General features: G+C 43.5%; 1 protein-coding gene across 7 annotated transcripts in view; it reads left to right on the forward strand.

The window, feature by feature from the left end:
- CADM1 (cell adhesion molecule 1) overlaps positions 1-15,004 on the forward strand; it is a 334,016-nt gene that overhangs the window by 279,116 nt on the left and 39,896 nt on the right. For all 7 annotated transcript variants that reach the window (XM_025928377.2, XM_025928378.2, XM_086679063.1 and 4 more), the window contains exons 6-7: positions 10,821-10,920; positions 14,638-14,810. In XM_025928377.2, the coding sequence (XP_025784162.2) occupies positions 10,821-10,920; positions 14,638-14,810 (273 nt within the window). The remainder of the gene's footprint in view (positions 1-10,820; positions 10,921-14,637; positions 14,811-15,004) is intronic.

The following is a 15,004-nucleotide window of genomic DNA, read 5'->3' on the forward strand; positions in this document are numbered from 1 at the left end:
TGTGCTGACAGCTCGGAGCCTGGAGCCTGCTTCGGATTCTCTGTCTCCCTCTCTCTCTGCCCCTCCCCCCTCTCAAAAATAAATAAACATTAAAATAATAAATAATAAATAAACAGATACAAATAAAAATCCCGTAGACCTGGAAAAGAGGAACAAAATTACATATTCACCACGTTTTGCTTACAATTTAAGGAGTCCATTTATCCTAAAGACTTATCCTAACTTCATTGATTCGAGGACCACTTTTCTTCCCATATCCACAGGTCGGTCATCTGTGCCTTTACCTCATTTAGAATTTGTCTTTAAGGGTCAACTGCGTGGCTCAGTTGGTTAAGCGTCTGACTTTGGCTCAGATCATGATCTCACTGTTTGTGAATGCCAGCCCTGCGTCAGGCTGTGCGCTGACTGCTCAGAGCCTGCTTCAGGTACTCTGTCCCTCTCGCTCTTTGCCCCTCCCATGCACTCGCTCGCTGTCTCTCTAAAAAATAAATAAGCATTTAAAAATTAATAAATGGCTCAGAGCCTGGAGCCTGTTTCCGATTCTGTGTCTCCCTCTCTCTCTGCCCCTCCCCCATTCATGCTCTGTCTCTCTCTGTCCCAAAAATAAATAAAAACGTTGAAAAAAAAAATTAAAAAAAAAAAAATTAATAAAAAAATGGGACGCCTGGGTGGCTCAGTCGGTTGAGCATCCGACTTTGGCTCAGGTCATGATCTCCCAGTTCGTGGGTTCAAGTCCTGCATCAGGCTCTGTGCTGACAGCTCAGAGCCTGGAGCCTGCTTCAGCTTCTGTGTCTCCCTCTCTCTCTGCCCCTCCCTTGCTCATGCTCTTTCTCTCTCTGTCTCTCAAAAATAAATAAGTGTTAAATTTAAAAAAAGAAAAAATAAACAAATACATAATAAAAAAAAAATAATAATAATAATAATAATAAAGATTTTGCCTTTAAGTCACTCTATCACTTTTCCCTAACAAAGACCTGTGTAAAAATATCTATCAAGTTAGGATTTTTATTTGCTATATGTATTTTGTTTAATAAACATCACAGCAAATATATAGCTATTATTTTTTAATGTCCTTTTCTTTGCTACCTAAAACAATTCCTGATGATAACAGTTATAAGCATTAGGTTATTACCATTAAATACTGAGCTTGTCCGTGAACCTCAGATTAAGCATTGCTGTTTTCTGGGTAAATAGGACTACCTTGCTGGGGAAATGTGACCTAATGGAGTTGGTATTAAATATACCCACTTGGTTCAGTCCTGACCCATTTTGTTACATGAAGCCTTATGGAAACCTTTTCTACCTCATCAAAGACAAATGGGTATTAGTCAGGATATGAACAGGGTTAAATGGCAGATAATGGATTTGAATTCTGTATAAATTATGTTCTTTTAAGAAATTACTCTTAGGGGCGCCTGGGTGGCTCAGTCGGTTAAGCGTCCGACTTCGGCTCAGGTCATGATCTCGCGGTCCGTGGGTTCAAGCCCCGCGTCGAGCACTGTGCTGACAGCTCAGAGCCTGGAGCCTGCTTCGGATTCTGTGTCTCCCTCTCTCTCTGACCCTCACCCGTTCATGCTCTCTCTCTATCTCAAAAATAAATAAACGTTAAAAAAAAAACAAAGAGGGGCGCCTGGGCGGCGCAGTCGGTTAAGCGTCCGACTTCAGCCAGGTCACGATCTCGCGGTCCGTGAGTTCGAGCCCCGCGTCGGGCTCTGGGCTGATGGCTCGGAGCCTGGAGCCTGTTTCCGATTCTGTGTCTCCCTCTCTCTCTGCCCCTCCCCCGTTCATGCTCTGTCTCTCTCTGTCCCCCAAAAAATAAATAAATGTTGAAAAAAAAAAATTTAAAAAAAAAAAAACAAAGAAATTACTTTTAAAAAAGGAAATAATGAACACCTACATTGTATGTCACTAGATAGCTTACCCTAAATATGGCGGGAAAAGGTGGAGGGGTGAGATAGAGTGCTACCATATTGTACAGAAGACCAGGCTCGAGCTGCAACTTGGAATCGCTTTCGTCTTGTGGATTTAAGTCCTAATTAATTGAACACAGAGTCTTGCAGTGTTTGTTTGTTAGGACCCTTATTTGTGGTACCAGGAGAAATTGGTGTGCCCAATTATGTGAAAAATCAGCCAGATGTGTATGCTGTCATACTTTTAATAATCTTTAAGTTTGTGGTGAGCACAGATATTAATTGTGTAGTATGCATTGAAGTGATTAACATCAATGTAATTTATCATCTGGAGATTTCTGAACATAAATAAATGAGTTGTTTTGTTCAGCAAGGTGTTGACCCCTTCAGAATTAGTGAATTAAAGCCCCCCCCCTCTTTTTTATTATAAATATGAAAGGCACCACAATCAGCCAAGTGTTCAGTTATTTGATTTTCTGGGGCATTAGCCACTCTTGTTTGTGACATTTCCCTGTTGGGTGCTCGTTTGCAAGCTCATTAATAAGGTTTTCTCATAGGAATGTTGCCGGGAATGACGAACATACAGTAGGGCTCTTAGTTTTGTAGCTTTCATTGTGAGCCTCAGCAAGGATACAGCAGCAGCACGCAGTTAAATGTTTAAAACAGAAAATAATTATGCGCGGAAGCTGGCATTCAAAGCTCTCCTGCCTTAGATGTGAGGCAGAGAACAGTTTTGCCTTTTAATGTTCTGAGCTATATGACCCTAAATTCTTTCTGCGCGTTTTTTTTCCTTCCGCGTGTCTGCGTACGTAGCGTTGCTCAAATGTACAACACGGTTGATTATAGCGGAGCGTGGCACAATTGTGGCACGGTTAGTGGAGCTTCAGATCTGCAGGAACGTACTCTTGTCAAATAAAAGCCTGTTTAAAGGAGAACAGTTCACTGTCTGAGCGTTAAAAGAAAACTGTTTAAATAGCATCAAGGTGGCAACACATAGCGACGTAAGCTGGCAATTCAAAGAGGATCTGTGACCCTCGGTATGGAATTCAGATTGCCGTGCAAAGCGGGAAAAGCCTCGCTCTGGACTGAGGTGAATCCGCAGCTCTTGAATCGCTGCCGTGTGTCCTTTGCTTTCTCCCATCACAGCCTTGCTCTTTAAAATGTTTTGCAAAAATCCTCATCTTGTGAGGATTTTGTGTGTGTACATATTTTAAAAAGAAGAAGAAGAAGAAGAAGAGAGAGAGAAATTGAGATGAGTTTTGAAAGGGAGAATGAAAACAAAGACTATAGAAATGGATGTTTGAATAACTTCCCTCCTCTGATTATCATCTGATGGTTCATCGGGTACGTAGGCATCATTTTCAAAATGAGTTTTATTGACTCCCTATAGGCAGATAGTTTGTAAATCCATATTCCTGTTCATCCAAGATCCAGGGAAGGCTAGATTCCTTCTTTCATTCCCTTGATTGGGGGAAAATTGGGCATTGAGGGGATGATCAAAACCTGTTCTTTATCTGTGCCAAAATAAATGTTTCTCTGGTATCGACAGTGCCCTGCAGTGAAGGAGGGAGAAAAACCTGGAAATAGGAAAATCTTTCCTGCTCGGAGTGGAGAATAAGACATAGTTTCCAAGAGCGGCTCCTGTATCGATCCTCCCCCCCTCATTTCTGTTCCCAGATTGTATTCTTCACGGCCTAATAGCTGGCATTTCCCGATTGGGCCGGTTTCTCTCTGATCTCCAGTCTCCTCTTTTAACAGAATACCTTCTTCCTCCCACTCTCCCTTTCTTTTATTTTCTTTTTTTTTAAAGCAGTGAATTGAGTTTCAGGGAAGTTATTCTGGTATTTATTATTCCTCACAGAGACCCCCTGATTCAAACGAATGTTTAAGCTGTCATTTTTTGCATTGTCACAGAGCGGTGGCGGGGCCAAATTCCCGTTATTATTAACTCTGTAGCTTGTTCACGGAGCGTTCTGCGGCACCAGAGGGGGCAGGAGGCTGAGGGACCAACGTTAAAAAAAAAAGAGTAAATGTCAGGCCAAATGCATTATGAGCAAGACTTGGATGACATGATCCTTCAAGGAAGAAAGCCATCACCCCTACCTTCTTCTGAAGGCACGCTCGGTTAGACAGAGGCCTCTTACAAAGGACTGTCCTCCACCATCTCTCTGTCTGACCTGACGTATTTGGGGGAAGACGTGTCCCTGGGGCTTGTGGGCATCGAACACTTACACAGTGAAAGTAGTCATCTAATGTGTGCTCCTAATGGTTTTTAACTCAAGGTCAAATTTCGATTCTGGGGAAGGATAAATGGTTGTGGAGTTAAAACTCTGAAAATCTAAAGCCAGTGGTCAAACAGCATCCTTTATGATTTCCCTTAAGATACCAGCTTGAGGGGCGCCTGGGTGGCTCAGTCGGTTAAGCGTCCGACTTCAGCTCAGGTCACGATCTCACGGTTTGTGAGTTCGAGCCCCGCGTCGGGCTCTGGGCTGATGGCTCAGAGCCTGGAGCCTGCTTCCGATTCTGTGTCTCCCTCTCTCTCTCTGCCCCTCCCCCGTTCATGCTCTGTCTCTCTCTGTCCCAAAAATAAATAAATGTTAAAAAAAAAAAAAAAAAAATTTAAAAAAAAAAAAAAAAAAAAAAGATACCAGCTTGAGCTATGCCAGAAATGCTAAATATATGTGTAGTGAAATGGAGGCAGCAAATCAGCACACCTGAGCTGAATCTCACATTTGGGGAGCTGGATTGACCTTCGAAAGAATAATACAATAATAATTTGTGCTGAGGGCTGTCGAAGTGATGAAACAAGACTGGGGTGGCTCTAATGCCTTGGATAGCCTATGGGGTCAACCCTAAACTAGAGCCAAAGTCCCCATACTCCAAAGAAATGAAACTGAAGCCACAACCATTCAGGAACCGCTAACTAGGCTTTCCCCAAATAAGGCAACTGCTTAAGCCACGAACAATCAGATAATGTCCTTTGCTTTGTTTCCCTGTCTTCTCTGTAAAAAACCTTCTCCCTAGGCTCTGTGGCTAGAGCATGTTTAGTTTGGTGTTGCCCTATTCGAATCAACGTATGCTAACATAAGCCCTCAAAAATTTTAATGGGCCCAGTTTATCTTGTAACAGGGTTAGCATGTATTCACAAATTGATTTTCTCTTTTTAGTGAGTAGCAGAGCTTGGACTAGGAGTTCATGCTGCGTGGTAGATTTCTCCACGTTCTTATTCATCCATCAGCTTGGTAAACAAGTATCGAATGCCTACTGCACTGGCAACGTACTAGGTACCAGGGATACAAAAGAGCGAACGAACACTTTTCTTCTTACGGAGCCGACCTTCTTTGGGAGAAAATCATGCTCTAAGACTTTTCTTGCTCAGGGTTCACTTCCAAAATTTTAAAGATTTCTCCAAGACCGGGAGGAGTACTGTGCGAGTGTGCAGCCCGCTTCACAAGCTCTGGAAACCACCTTCTGTCGCAAAGTCGCCGAATAAAATTTGATTCTGTTGGGTAAACAGTAATTTCGGTATCCACAGAACGACTTGCAAGTTGCAACGGGAAGGAACCGCATTCCTGCCGCGGTGGGGGGGGGGGGGGGGGGCGCGTGCTCTCCGGTCCCGCCCCCCACCAGGTTTGGCTCTGTCAGACCATGGCTCTGTCCTCCGCAGGTGCAGTTGCGGCGCCCCGATTCTACTACAGATGTAGCAGCGGGAGGTCCTTCACCTTTTGCAAACAGACAAAATAAATGGCAGTGAAAATTATTCATGAACGTATCATGACATTAGAAAGCAAACCTTTTGCAAGATGCGGAGGTCCTCTGAAAGCTCGCTGTGACTGTTCCCTAACCAGGCCCGATCACCTCACGCTACCAGAAGCTGTCTTCCTTCAGGGCTAAGCCGCCCTCTTGCAGCCATCCAAGCAGCCCTACCGTGGGGGCCGAGTCTCGCCTTGAGCTCAAAAAACCCCTAATACTCACCAAATCTCAGGTTAATCTTTGCATCGCCGTGCTCCTCCAAACTGCGGTAATCCTCCATGATTGACAAAGACTCTTGGGTTGGTGCTTCCCCAGCCGAACACGCAGGTGGTGACCCAAACTTCTGATACATCTGGGCCCTCACTGCCCTTGAGCTCTCCCTGCTAGGCCCTGGAACCATCCGCATTTGCTCCACAGGCATCCTCAGTCCCCCTCTGATGGATATTCAGAATATTGGACGAAAGCTAAGGAAGGGCCATGAGGGGCCTGTATCCTGAATGTAGTTGCAGGAGCAAATTTACACCCAAGCCCTGGGACCTGGTTGCAGTCAGAGCGCCCAAGGACATTGGATGCCCACATCACCTGAAGTAGAAATTCTTAGCAGGAGAGAGTGTCGGGAGCCCCGCGTGGTAATAAGTCTCGTGCTGGGATATCAGGGGCGTCTTCCTCCCGCCTCAGCTCTACTCCTGACTGGTACATGGGAAGGATGACCTCCCAGGCAAAAGGAAACTGCAGAGTACCCTTTTTTTTTTTAATTAATAAATTTCGAAACCCAATACATTGGTGTTGTGATATAGAGAGGAGACGATGACTTTTCATTTACATAAGAAAGTGATATACAGGTTATAGAGTCTCGAGTTTCATCTTCTGGAAAGATCATAGAATGTGGTGCAAGGTCAGACTGGCATGAAATCAATTGTAATCTGCCAGCAAGCCGTTCTAACCTCTTTAAGAGTTTCCTTTTATATATTTTTTTCCCTTTATGGAGAGAGCAAAGCACATTTAAAGAAAGCCTCATCAAATTGGAATGTCTTTCTAATATTATTTTTTTAATTGGTTGCTACTGTAGTGTGACCTAAAGCCTCCTGGTATTTAACCCTCTGTGCAACTTTGACTAATGAACAAATCCTGCCTGCTGTAAGAGTCTTGCTAAATGTCTTTTATAGGGTTTTAAAAAATTACAGTGTATTATGAAAACCTCAGATCACTCGACCTAATTGATTGGCTGTTGGTGATGCCATCTCCATAACTCTAACGTTCCATAAGTGCACAGACCTAACTATTTTTCTTATTTTTATATAGCAGTTCCATTTTATAATGACATTAGGCCATTCTGTGCGATACATTTCTGGGTAGTTATTGCACTTGGGCAGAAAGTGTCGTCTGGCTGGTAGCCTTGTGCCTTAGAACACCAAACGAGGCGTAAAGTGATCACCCAGAAAACGTACTTGGCCTTACCTCATTACTTAAAAATAAATCTTGGAGTCTGGGTCTGTCTCAGAATAGGTTTGGTGGGTTATAACATTTGATTTATGAACATAATTAAAGTATAAATGATGAGCTTTGGGCTAGTCAGTCAGCCATCTGGATTGTTCGGTATTTTGACATACTCACTTTATAGTCTGGATCTTCCTGGGAAAATGTAGCATCCCTGAGTTCCAGAGGTACCAGTGGAATCCCAGGGTTTCCAGTCCAACTGTTGAGCACACCTGAGTTCCTCTTTCAGGGCAAAAGAAGGGCACAGGTCTTGGCTCACAGACTCTCGCTCTTTGGTTCGTCGGCTGGGTGTGAAGGTAGTTCAGCTGCCCCACAGTCAGATAATATGCCTATAAATACTGCATGTGTCAACAGAGGACGACATTTTTTCTGTATAATACAAACAAGATAAATGTTTACCTTTTCAGCTAGCTGTTAAGGTAACTGTGGCAGCTGTCCCCATAAGTAGATGGTAGATGTCTCTCCAAAAAACCTGAGGAGTAAATTGGGAAAATCGGTTATCAAAGTTGAAGGTGTATTTTCTATGGTTTAGTATGTTATTAAAAAAAAAAAAAAAAAATATATATATATATATATATATATATATATATATATAGAAAATCAGTTATCAAAGTTGAAGGTGTATTTTCTATGGTTTAGTATGTTATTAAAAAAAAAAAATATATATATATATATATATATATATATATGAGTTCCAGGTATCGTAAATCCTTAGCTTGTTCTTCCTAATTTCTGTGAGTAGTAGGCAACTGGGAAACAGCCATAATAACATAAAAAAGCATTTAACTAAAAGTCAGTGGTACTGAAAAGAGGCAAAACTGCATTAGATTTTCAACACTCCCTTTATTATTAATGGAAGTTGAGCACATAAGACCTTTGGCGCACTGTGCGGAAAAACATACCCTCTCTGTTTGCTTGTAATTACACAAGGGGAAAAAAAACAAAAAACAAAAAACTAAAAAACCTTCCACATAGGCCAGTAGGCATCCTGCTTCTTAATTAATGGGCGGGAGTCAGCAGCACGTGGAAAATGTAGTCCTTCCATAGATCAGAGATTAACCTATAAGCAAATGCTACATGTCAGCCCAGATTTGGGGCTTTAAAAATTTTTTTTTTAATGTTTATTTATTTTTGAGACAGAGAGACACAGAGCATGAACGGGGGAGGGTCAGAGAGAGAGGAAGACACAGAATCTGAAACAGGCTCCAGGCCCTGAGCTGTCAGCCCAGAGCCCAACGCGGGCTCAAAGTCACCGACCACGAGATCATGACCTGAGCCGAAGTCGGATGCTTAACCAACTGAGCCACCCAGGCGCCCCCAGATTTGGGGCTTTAAATTTAGTCTTGCCCAGAATGTTTCTTGGGGAAGAATGACAAGAGGTTTCCTAACCAGGAACCCCATTAAGTGGTGCTGTTTCTGAATGTGAAATATAAGGAAGCAGGTCTTCAGCTGTCTGTGTTTCCCCTTTATTTGTTTATTTGTTTATTTATTTATTTATTTATTTATTTATTTATTTATTTTTGTATTTTGTGTTTTTTTTTTTTAATTTTTTTTTCAACGTTTATTTATTTTTTGGGACAGAGAGAGACAGAGCATGAATGGGGGAGGGGCAGAGAGAGATGGAGACACAGAATCGGAAACAGGCTCCAGGCTCTGAGCCATCAGCCCAGAGCCTGACGCGGGGCTCGAACTCACGGACCGCGAGATCGTGACCTGGCTGAAGTCGGACGCTTAACCGACTGCGCCACCCAGGCGCCCCTGTATTTTGTGTTTTTAATAAACTTCACCAGCCAGCTCTGTGTTTATGTGGTATGCCACCAAAAACAATAGGCCCACATATGTCACCCAGTTGTTGTATTTAGTGTAAGCTGTAGTCTGTAGAACGGTGCCCAGGAGCTCTTGCCTTTGCCCAGCAGCCAGTCCCCATTCAAGGTCATCCTGTTCATCCTGAGTATTTCTGCCTTTCTCGAGTGACTGCTTTCCCACCCCAGTTACCAGTACCCCAGAAACCTCCACACCATTTTGCTCCCAAACATTGCCTTTGCCAACAAGTCCAAGGATACAGCCGTGTTACTTGCGAGGGTCCGCTGGAGCTTTGGGGGCTGCTAACTTCTATCCTCTGGCAGGTGACTTAGCTTCCCAGAGAGCATTACCAGTTCACGGCGTGCAGGGCGCAGTGGTATACAAGAAGCCTCTCTTAAAAGGTTTGCAATGCCACATGGGTTCCAGAGACATAAGAGAAAGATCTGTGATGGGAACGAGACTGTACCAATGCGTCTGGAAAGCAGCCACCCCAGAGAGGACTCCCTCGTGCAGCTTTGTTAGCTGCACGTGGGCCCAGATCAGTTGAGCCCTGCCGTATTTCTGATTTCTCTCTCAGTCCATAGGATGAATGTTAATGAGCTAAGCACTGCTTGTAAAAGGCCAAGGAGCTGTTGTTTAGGTGGTATGATTGTCTGAGAAAGTAAAGTTATGGAAATTGTTTTGACCTTTCAGCCAAGTGATGTCTTGCCCTCTCACATTTATTACTCTTGGGTACATTTCCAAAAATATACATTTACAAAGCCACAGAATTAAATGAGAAAACTGATTTAGGGATTAATAGCTTGTTAGTTCAGCACAGAAAAAAACAAAAAAAAACAAAAAAAAAAAAAAACAGCCTCCCGATTCCATTCAGGTTTTGTTGGTAAATATATCTGTGTAATATATCTAAGTTAATCCCAACCCCTTTTGGTTCCCTCCCTGTGCCCCACAGCTCCTGTCATTCATGGCTCCTACCCATACCCCTACAAGGTCCAAACACAGTTTTTCAGTAGCTAATCGATATAAGAATACTTGTGTCACTTACAGGAGTCCTTGACTGCCTTAGGATGCTGTACTTGGTTTTAATTTTGGATGGCCATTGGGAAATGTAGTTTTGAACCAGCAATCCCAACATTCGCAGGGCTGTCTCTCGTTACGTCATCCCTAGGACCCTGGTCTAGCTACTGCATCCTCTGGGTACCAGTGTTCTCATCCCTAAAACTGGCTTATTCCACCACCAATGATGGTTCCCACCATAGTAGGCTCTCAGCACCTGTCAGGTTCCTTCCTTCTCACATGTATACATTGAGACATCAAAGAGTTTCACTGGGACCACCAGAACCTCCCAGTTCTTCATTCTTAAGGGCATTGGAGTGGAATTCAGAAGTTTTGCCTTTCCCATTTGAAATCAAAAGCATAGAAGAGGCAAACTTATTAATATGCATTGTCACAACATATTGTCACATAGTAATATGTGATATATGATAAAATGTATCAATTCTGAGCACCACAAATATCTGTGGCTTCACCTCAGCATGAAGGCAAATGAGTTTCCTTTAGCTTGAGTGAGTTTGGAGATAAACTTCAATGTAACAAAATGTATTTCACAGGAAACGTTTGATGTGGCGCGGTTGGCTTATGAATCTCTTATCTACTCACGGTTCACTCCTTAGAGTTATTAGTCAATTTAATTTGAGCAAATGCCAGGATTACTAACTAATTAGGAGGATGTTCGTGAAGGCATGAGGATGGGGAGAGAGCGAGTGCTGGTGGTGTGGGGTTTGTGGCGGCTTGCAAGTCTGATTTTTTGCCTGATACCATTTGCTAAACATTATACTTTGTGTTGTTGTCACACAGATAAGCCTCAAGTGCATATTCAGATGACTTATCCTCTACAAGGCCTAACCCGGGAAGGGGATGCGCTCGAGTTAACATGTGAAGCCATCGGGAAGCCCCAGTAAGTTCTGAAGGCCAAGGTTGGCAAGAGGGTCATGAGCAGTAAATGTCACAACACGGAGATGTGCATTTGCAACTCACCAGCCTGTCACCTGTCTCCTGCTGTAAAGGATGGAAGGTTTTTTTGTTTTGTTTTGTTTTGTTTTGTTTTATGAAATAAGGAATATTCAGTGAAAGGGGGAATAAATATCTGTGGTTGGTTCTTAATGGTCAGGATTGGGAGAAAAATGAAATGCCAGCTAAGATTGAAATCTCAGCTAATTCTATTTTATTATCATCAACACGATTGCCAGAACTATCTTCTCTCACAAGAAAATAATCCTAATAAATTTTTAGTATGCCCACAATCTAATGATATATCTGTTACCTTCTGTGTTAATGTCTAAGCTGCTGGAAAGACGGTTTTCAGACTTAAATTAAGCCGCTGTGATTAGGGCCAGCCGTTGGAAAATGAATTTGCCCTACCTTTAATTTTGCTTCTCCTTCTCTCAAATAAAAGTGACTCATGGGAATATTTTTGTTGGTAAGGAATTGTCCCAGAACTTTTCTCCAGGAACATATTACACACCATTGCGTAAAAGAAAGAATGTACTAACCCTCTTATTTGACTGAAATGTACAAGGAAGTTGCTTCCCTGCCAACTGCATGCAAGTGAATGAGAGGGACCACAGTAGCTCATCACAGCCATGCAGTGGGGCCACTTTAGACCTCGTTCAGTTTCGTCCGGGGAGAGGAGAGACTCTCATCTTTCCAGGAGAGTGAAGATTGTTTTGAGCTGTTTCTTAGGGGAAAAAAACAATCCATGGAATCATGAGCTGGAACAAGTCAATGTTGGGATTAGGAGCCCTCAAACTCTGAGTGGTCCCCAACAGTAAACTCTGTTTTGAGCTCCCTCTGCCGTCCCTGTGCTAGGATTCTTTTCCCCCTCAGAGTTTTGCTAACCAACATCAAGATCGCAGTCCTCATGCTCTGAGCGTCTCACCAAAGCTTCCCCCAGGATCTCTGGAAAGCAGTGTCCCCGTGATGGTTAAGGAGTGATCCATGACAAGAGGACAGGGGAACCAGGGGGATGTTGGCTGCTGTCCGCCCTCTTCCCGCTTCAGCCCTCCCTGTTTTGTGCTTCCCTCTCTGTGGATCAGAATCTGCGTCTGTCTCCACTAACCCTTCGGGGTTTTAAAGATGACCTTTAGGAAATAGGAGGTGGTCCTGGCTCTGTTTCGCTTTTCCTCTGCTGTTTCCAAGTTACTTGCTCTGAAACACTTTAAGCTTTGGCAGAGTGGTCTTCGTCTCCTTTGAACTCTGCAGAAGATTCAGATTTTTCTTTTTGTAAACTGGATTATGCCTTAGTCCGTGGCCTGTCTTACCTCCAAAACAATCCGGTGGAGAAAAAGAGAATTCTCACAGGCCTCTTGCCACTGTATACAGCCACATTCACCACATTTACCGGAGATGGCTTTGCTAGCCTATGTTTTGTTTCTGTATTTTTCCCCCAGAAGAAGGTACTGCGTTCAATTGAATGTGCCATGGGGACAGTAAATTACATGTTTCCTTCAGGACATTTATGCCAGAGAGGGTATTTGTCTGTTCCTCTTCTCAAATCGGAATGAGTGTGTGGTCGTATGAGCCAGCACCCGTTACTCTGCTGTCCCTTCCAGCATATTACCTATTTATTTTCCCAAGAAATTGCATACAATAAAAATGGTAATTTAACTTGCCATTAAATGTTGTGAATATTCTCAGCACTTACCCCCACTGATTGTTTCAGCTGTCAAGCAGCAGGGCGTTAGATCTGATGGCCGGGCAGACCCATTTTCCATCGCCTGCAAGGGGGGGGACATATGCAGTGCTAATTTTTAAATAATTTACTGGGCCGTGATGACAAGCCCATGTGTAATTAAAGAAAAATTGTAACTTCACATCCCATTTGAAAATTGGAATGCTACCTGACAGGGCTAACTTGAGTGTTGGTTCATCATTAAGCTTGGGTCTTGTCATGTCACCGCTCGTGGAGGTAGCAGCAGGGACCGAAAGGAAGGTACTTCTGTTCTCGTGTCTCCAGTGCCCTTCCTTTAAAATGAAAGTTTCAGGGGCGCCTGGGTGGCTTCGTCGGTTAAGCGTCTGACTTCGGCTGAGGTCATGATCTCGCGGTCTGTGAGTTCAAGCCCCGCGTCAGGCTCTGTGCTGACAGCTCAGAGCCTGGAGCCTGCTTCTGATACTGTATCTCCCTCTTTCTCTGCCCCTCCCCTGCTCGTGCTCTCTCTCAAAAATAAACATTATTATTTTTTTAATTTAAAGAAAAACAAAATGAAAGTTTCAGGCACAGTCCTCCCTGTGGTCCCAATTTCACAGGAGGTTGAGGGAGCTGTCTTGAAGAATGGGAGTTGTAGAGTCAGTGAGTTTGAAAGATACTCTGCGTGTGCAGTTTTGGCTCTGGAGCATCTTGTGAAATTTGCTTTTCCCTGATGGACACAAATGTGATACTTTATTTACTTATTTTTTAATGTTTATTTATTTTTTTGAGAGAGAGAGTGTGTGGGGAAGGTGCAGAGAAAGAAAGACAGAGGATCCACAGCAGGCAACACACTGAGAGCACAGAGCCCAATGCAGGGGCTCGAACTCATGTACCATGAGATCATGACCTGAAGTGAGTCGGATGCTTAACCGACTGAGCCACCCAGGCCCCCCAAACATGGTACAACATGCCTCTGAAAAAGTGTCATAAGGAGCCCATGTGGAGATGTGCCCCTCAGTGACTGACCCGGAAGCCTCACCCTTGAGCCACAGGGCCTGCCGGTGCACCCAGAGGGGGAGGGTAACAGTGTGTGGGGCTTGGAGAGCCAGCAAAGCAAGGCATTTTGCCAAGGAACACACAGAAAAGGTGGACTGGGTTGAAGGAGGCAGGTTATGAGCAAGGGTAATGGAGAAAGGAAGTGATTGCATCTTCTAGAATGAATAGAGGTGGCTTTTCCAATGCAGAGGACAAAAGAAAGCAGTGTTCAGATGTAAAAAAAAAAAAAAAATCCATTTATTTTTGCAAAACTCCAAATCCATTTTTTTAAATTTTTTTATTTTTTTCAATATATGAAGTTTATTGTCAAATTGGTTTCCGTACAACACCCAGTGCTCGTCCCAAAAGGTGCCCTCCTCAATGCCCATCACCCACCCTCCCCTCCCTCCCACCCCCCATCAACCCTCAGTTTGTTCTCAGTTTTTAAGAGTCTCTTATGCTTCCAAATCCATTTAAAGATCACAACTGGCTTCTAAGCAAGGGTCTTGGTATTTAGTAACCATCAGATTAATGGTTATATCACTAGCCAAGAATTTGATTTTTCCCCCTAATTAATGAGATGATTAACAACGGGTGAGCTCTGTCCTGTCTGAATTGGTGTGAAACCACACAGCAGGACATAAAAATAGGGCACATGGTTTATTTGCTGATTTTTAAAGATGAACCGGAAATAATGAGGCTCCAGCTCGTGGTCCTATTGAAGGTTTTTCAACACCTGATAATGTTGACCAAAAAGTATATTCCAAACAGATTTTGTTGGGGGGGAGGACTTCACAGCTGTAATTCTGTGAACTGAAAATATGTCCAGCAGGGCCCTCTCTAATCGTGTCACCCTGCATGTGACTCATTCAATGCGTGGGTGAGAAGCCGACGCAGACATCTTGGTGGGAGATGTTAAAGCCACCTGTCTTCTTCCTCTCTCCTCTGCAGGCCTGTGATGGTGACCTGGGTTAGAGTCGATGACGAAATGCCTCAACACGCCGTCCTGTCCGGGCCCAACCTGTTCATCAATAACCTAAACAAAACAGATAATGGTACATACCGCTGTGAAGCTTCCAACATAGTGGGGAAAGCTCACTCGGATTATATGCTGTATGTTTACGGTACGTGCAAAGATAAAACACTCCTTCTACGAGACTCATTCACATGTAGCCGCTGCTTGCAAATCACTCTCAGAGCTTTTGGTCAAGTTGAAAACCGAAAGCCAGTGTGTTTTCTTCAAGAACTTAAAGAAGCCTGGCCTGAGGTGGAGCCCAGTGTCTCCAACCTGGGAGGGCAGTGACTTTTCTTCTCTCCC

Source organism: Puma concolor, chromosome D1, assembly GCF_028749965.1.
Source record: "Puma concolor isolate L17-30 chromosome D1, mPumCon1.1.hap2, whole genome shotgun sequence".
NCBI classification, from domain to species: Eukaryota; Metazoa; Chordata; class Mammalia; order Carnivora; family Felidae; genus Puma; species Puma concolor.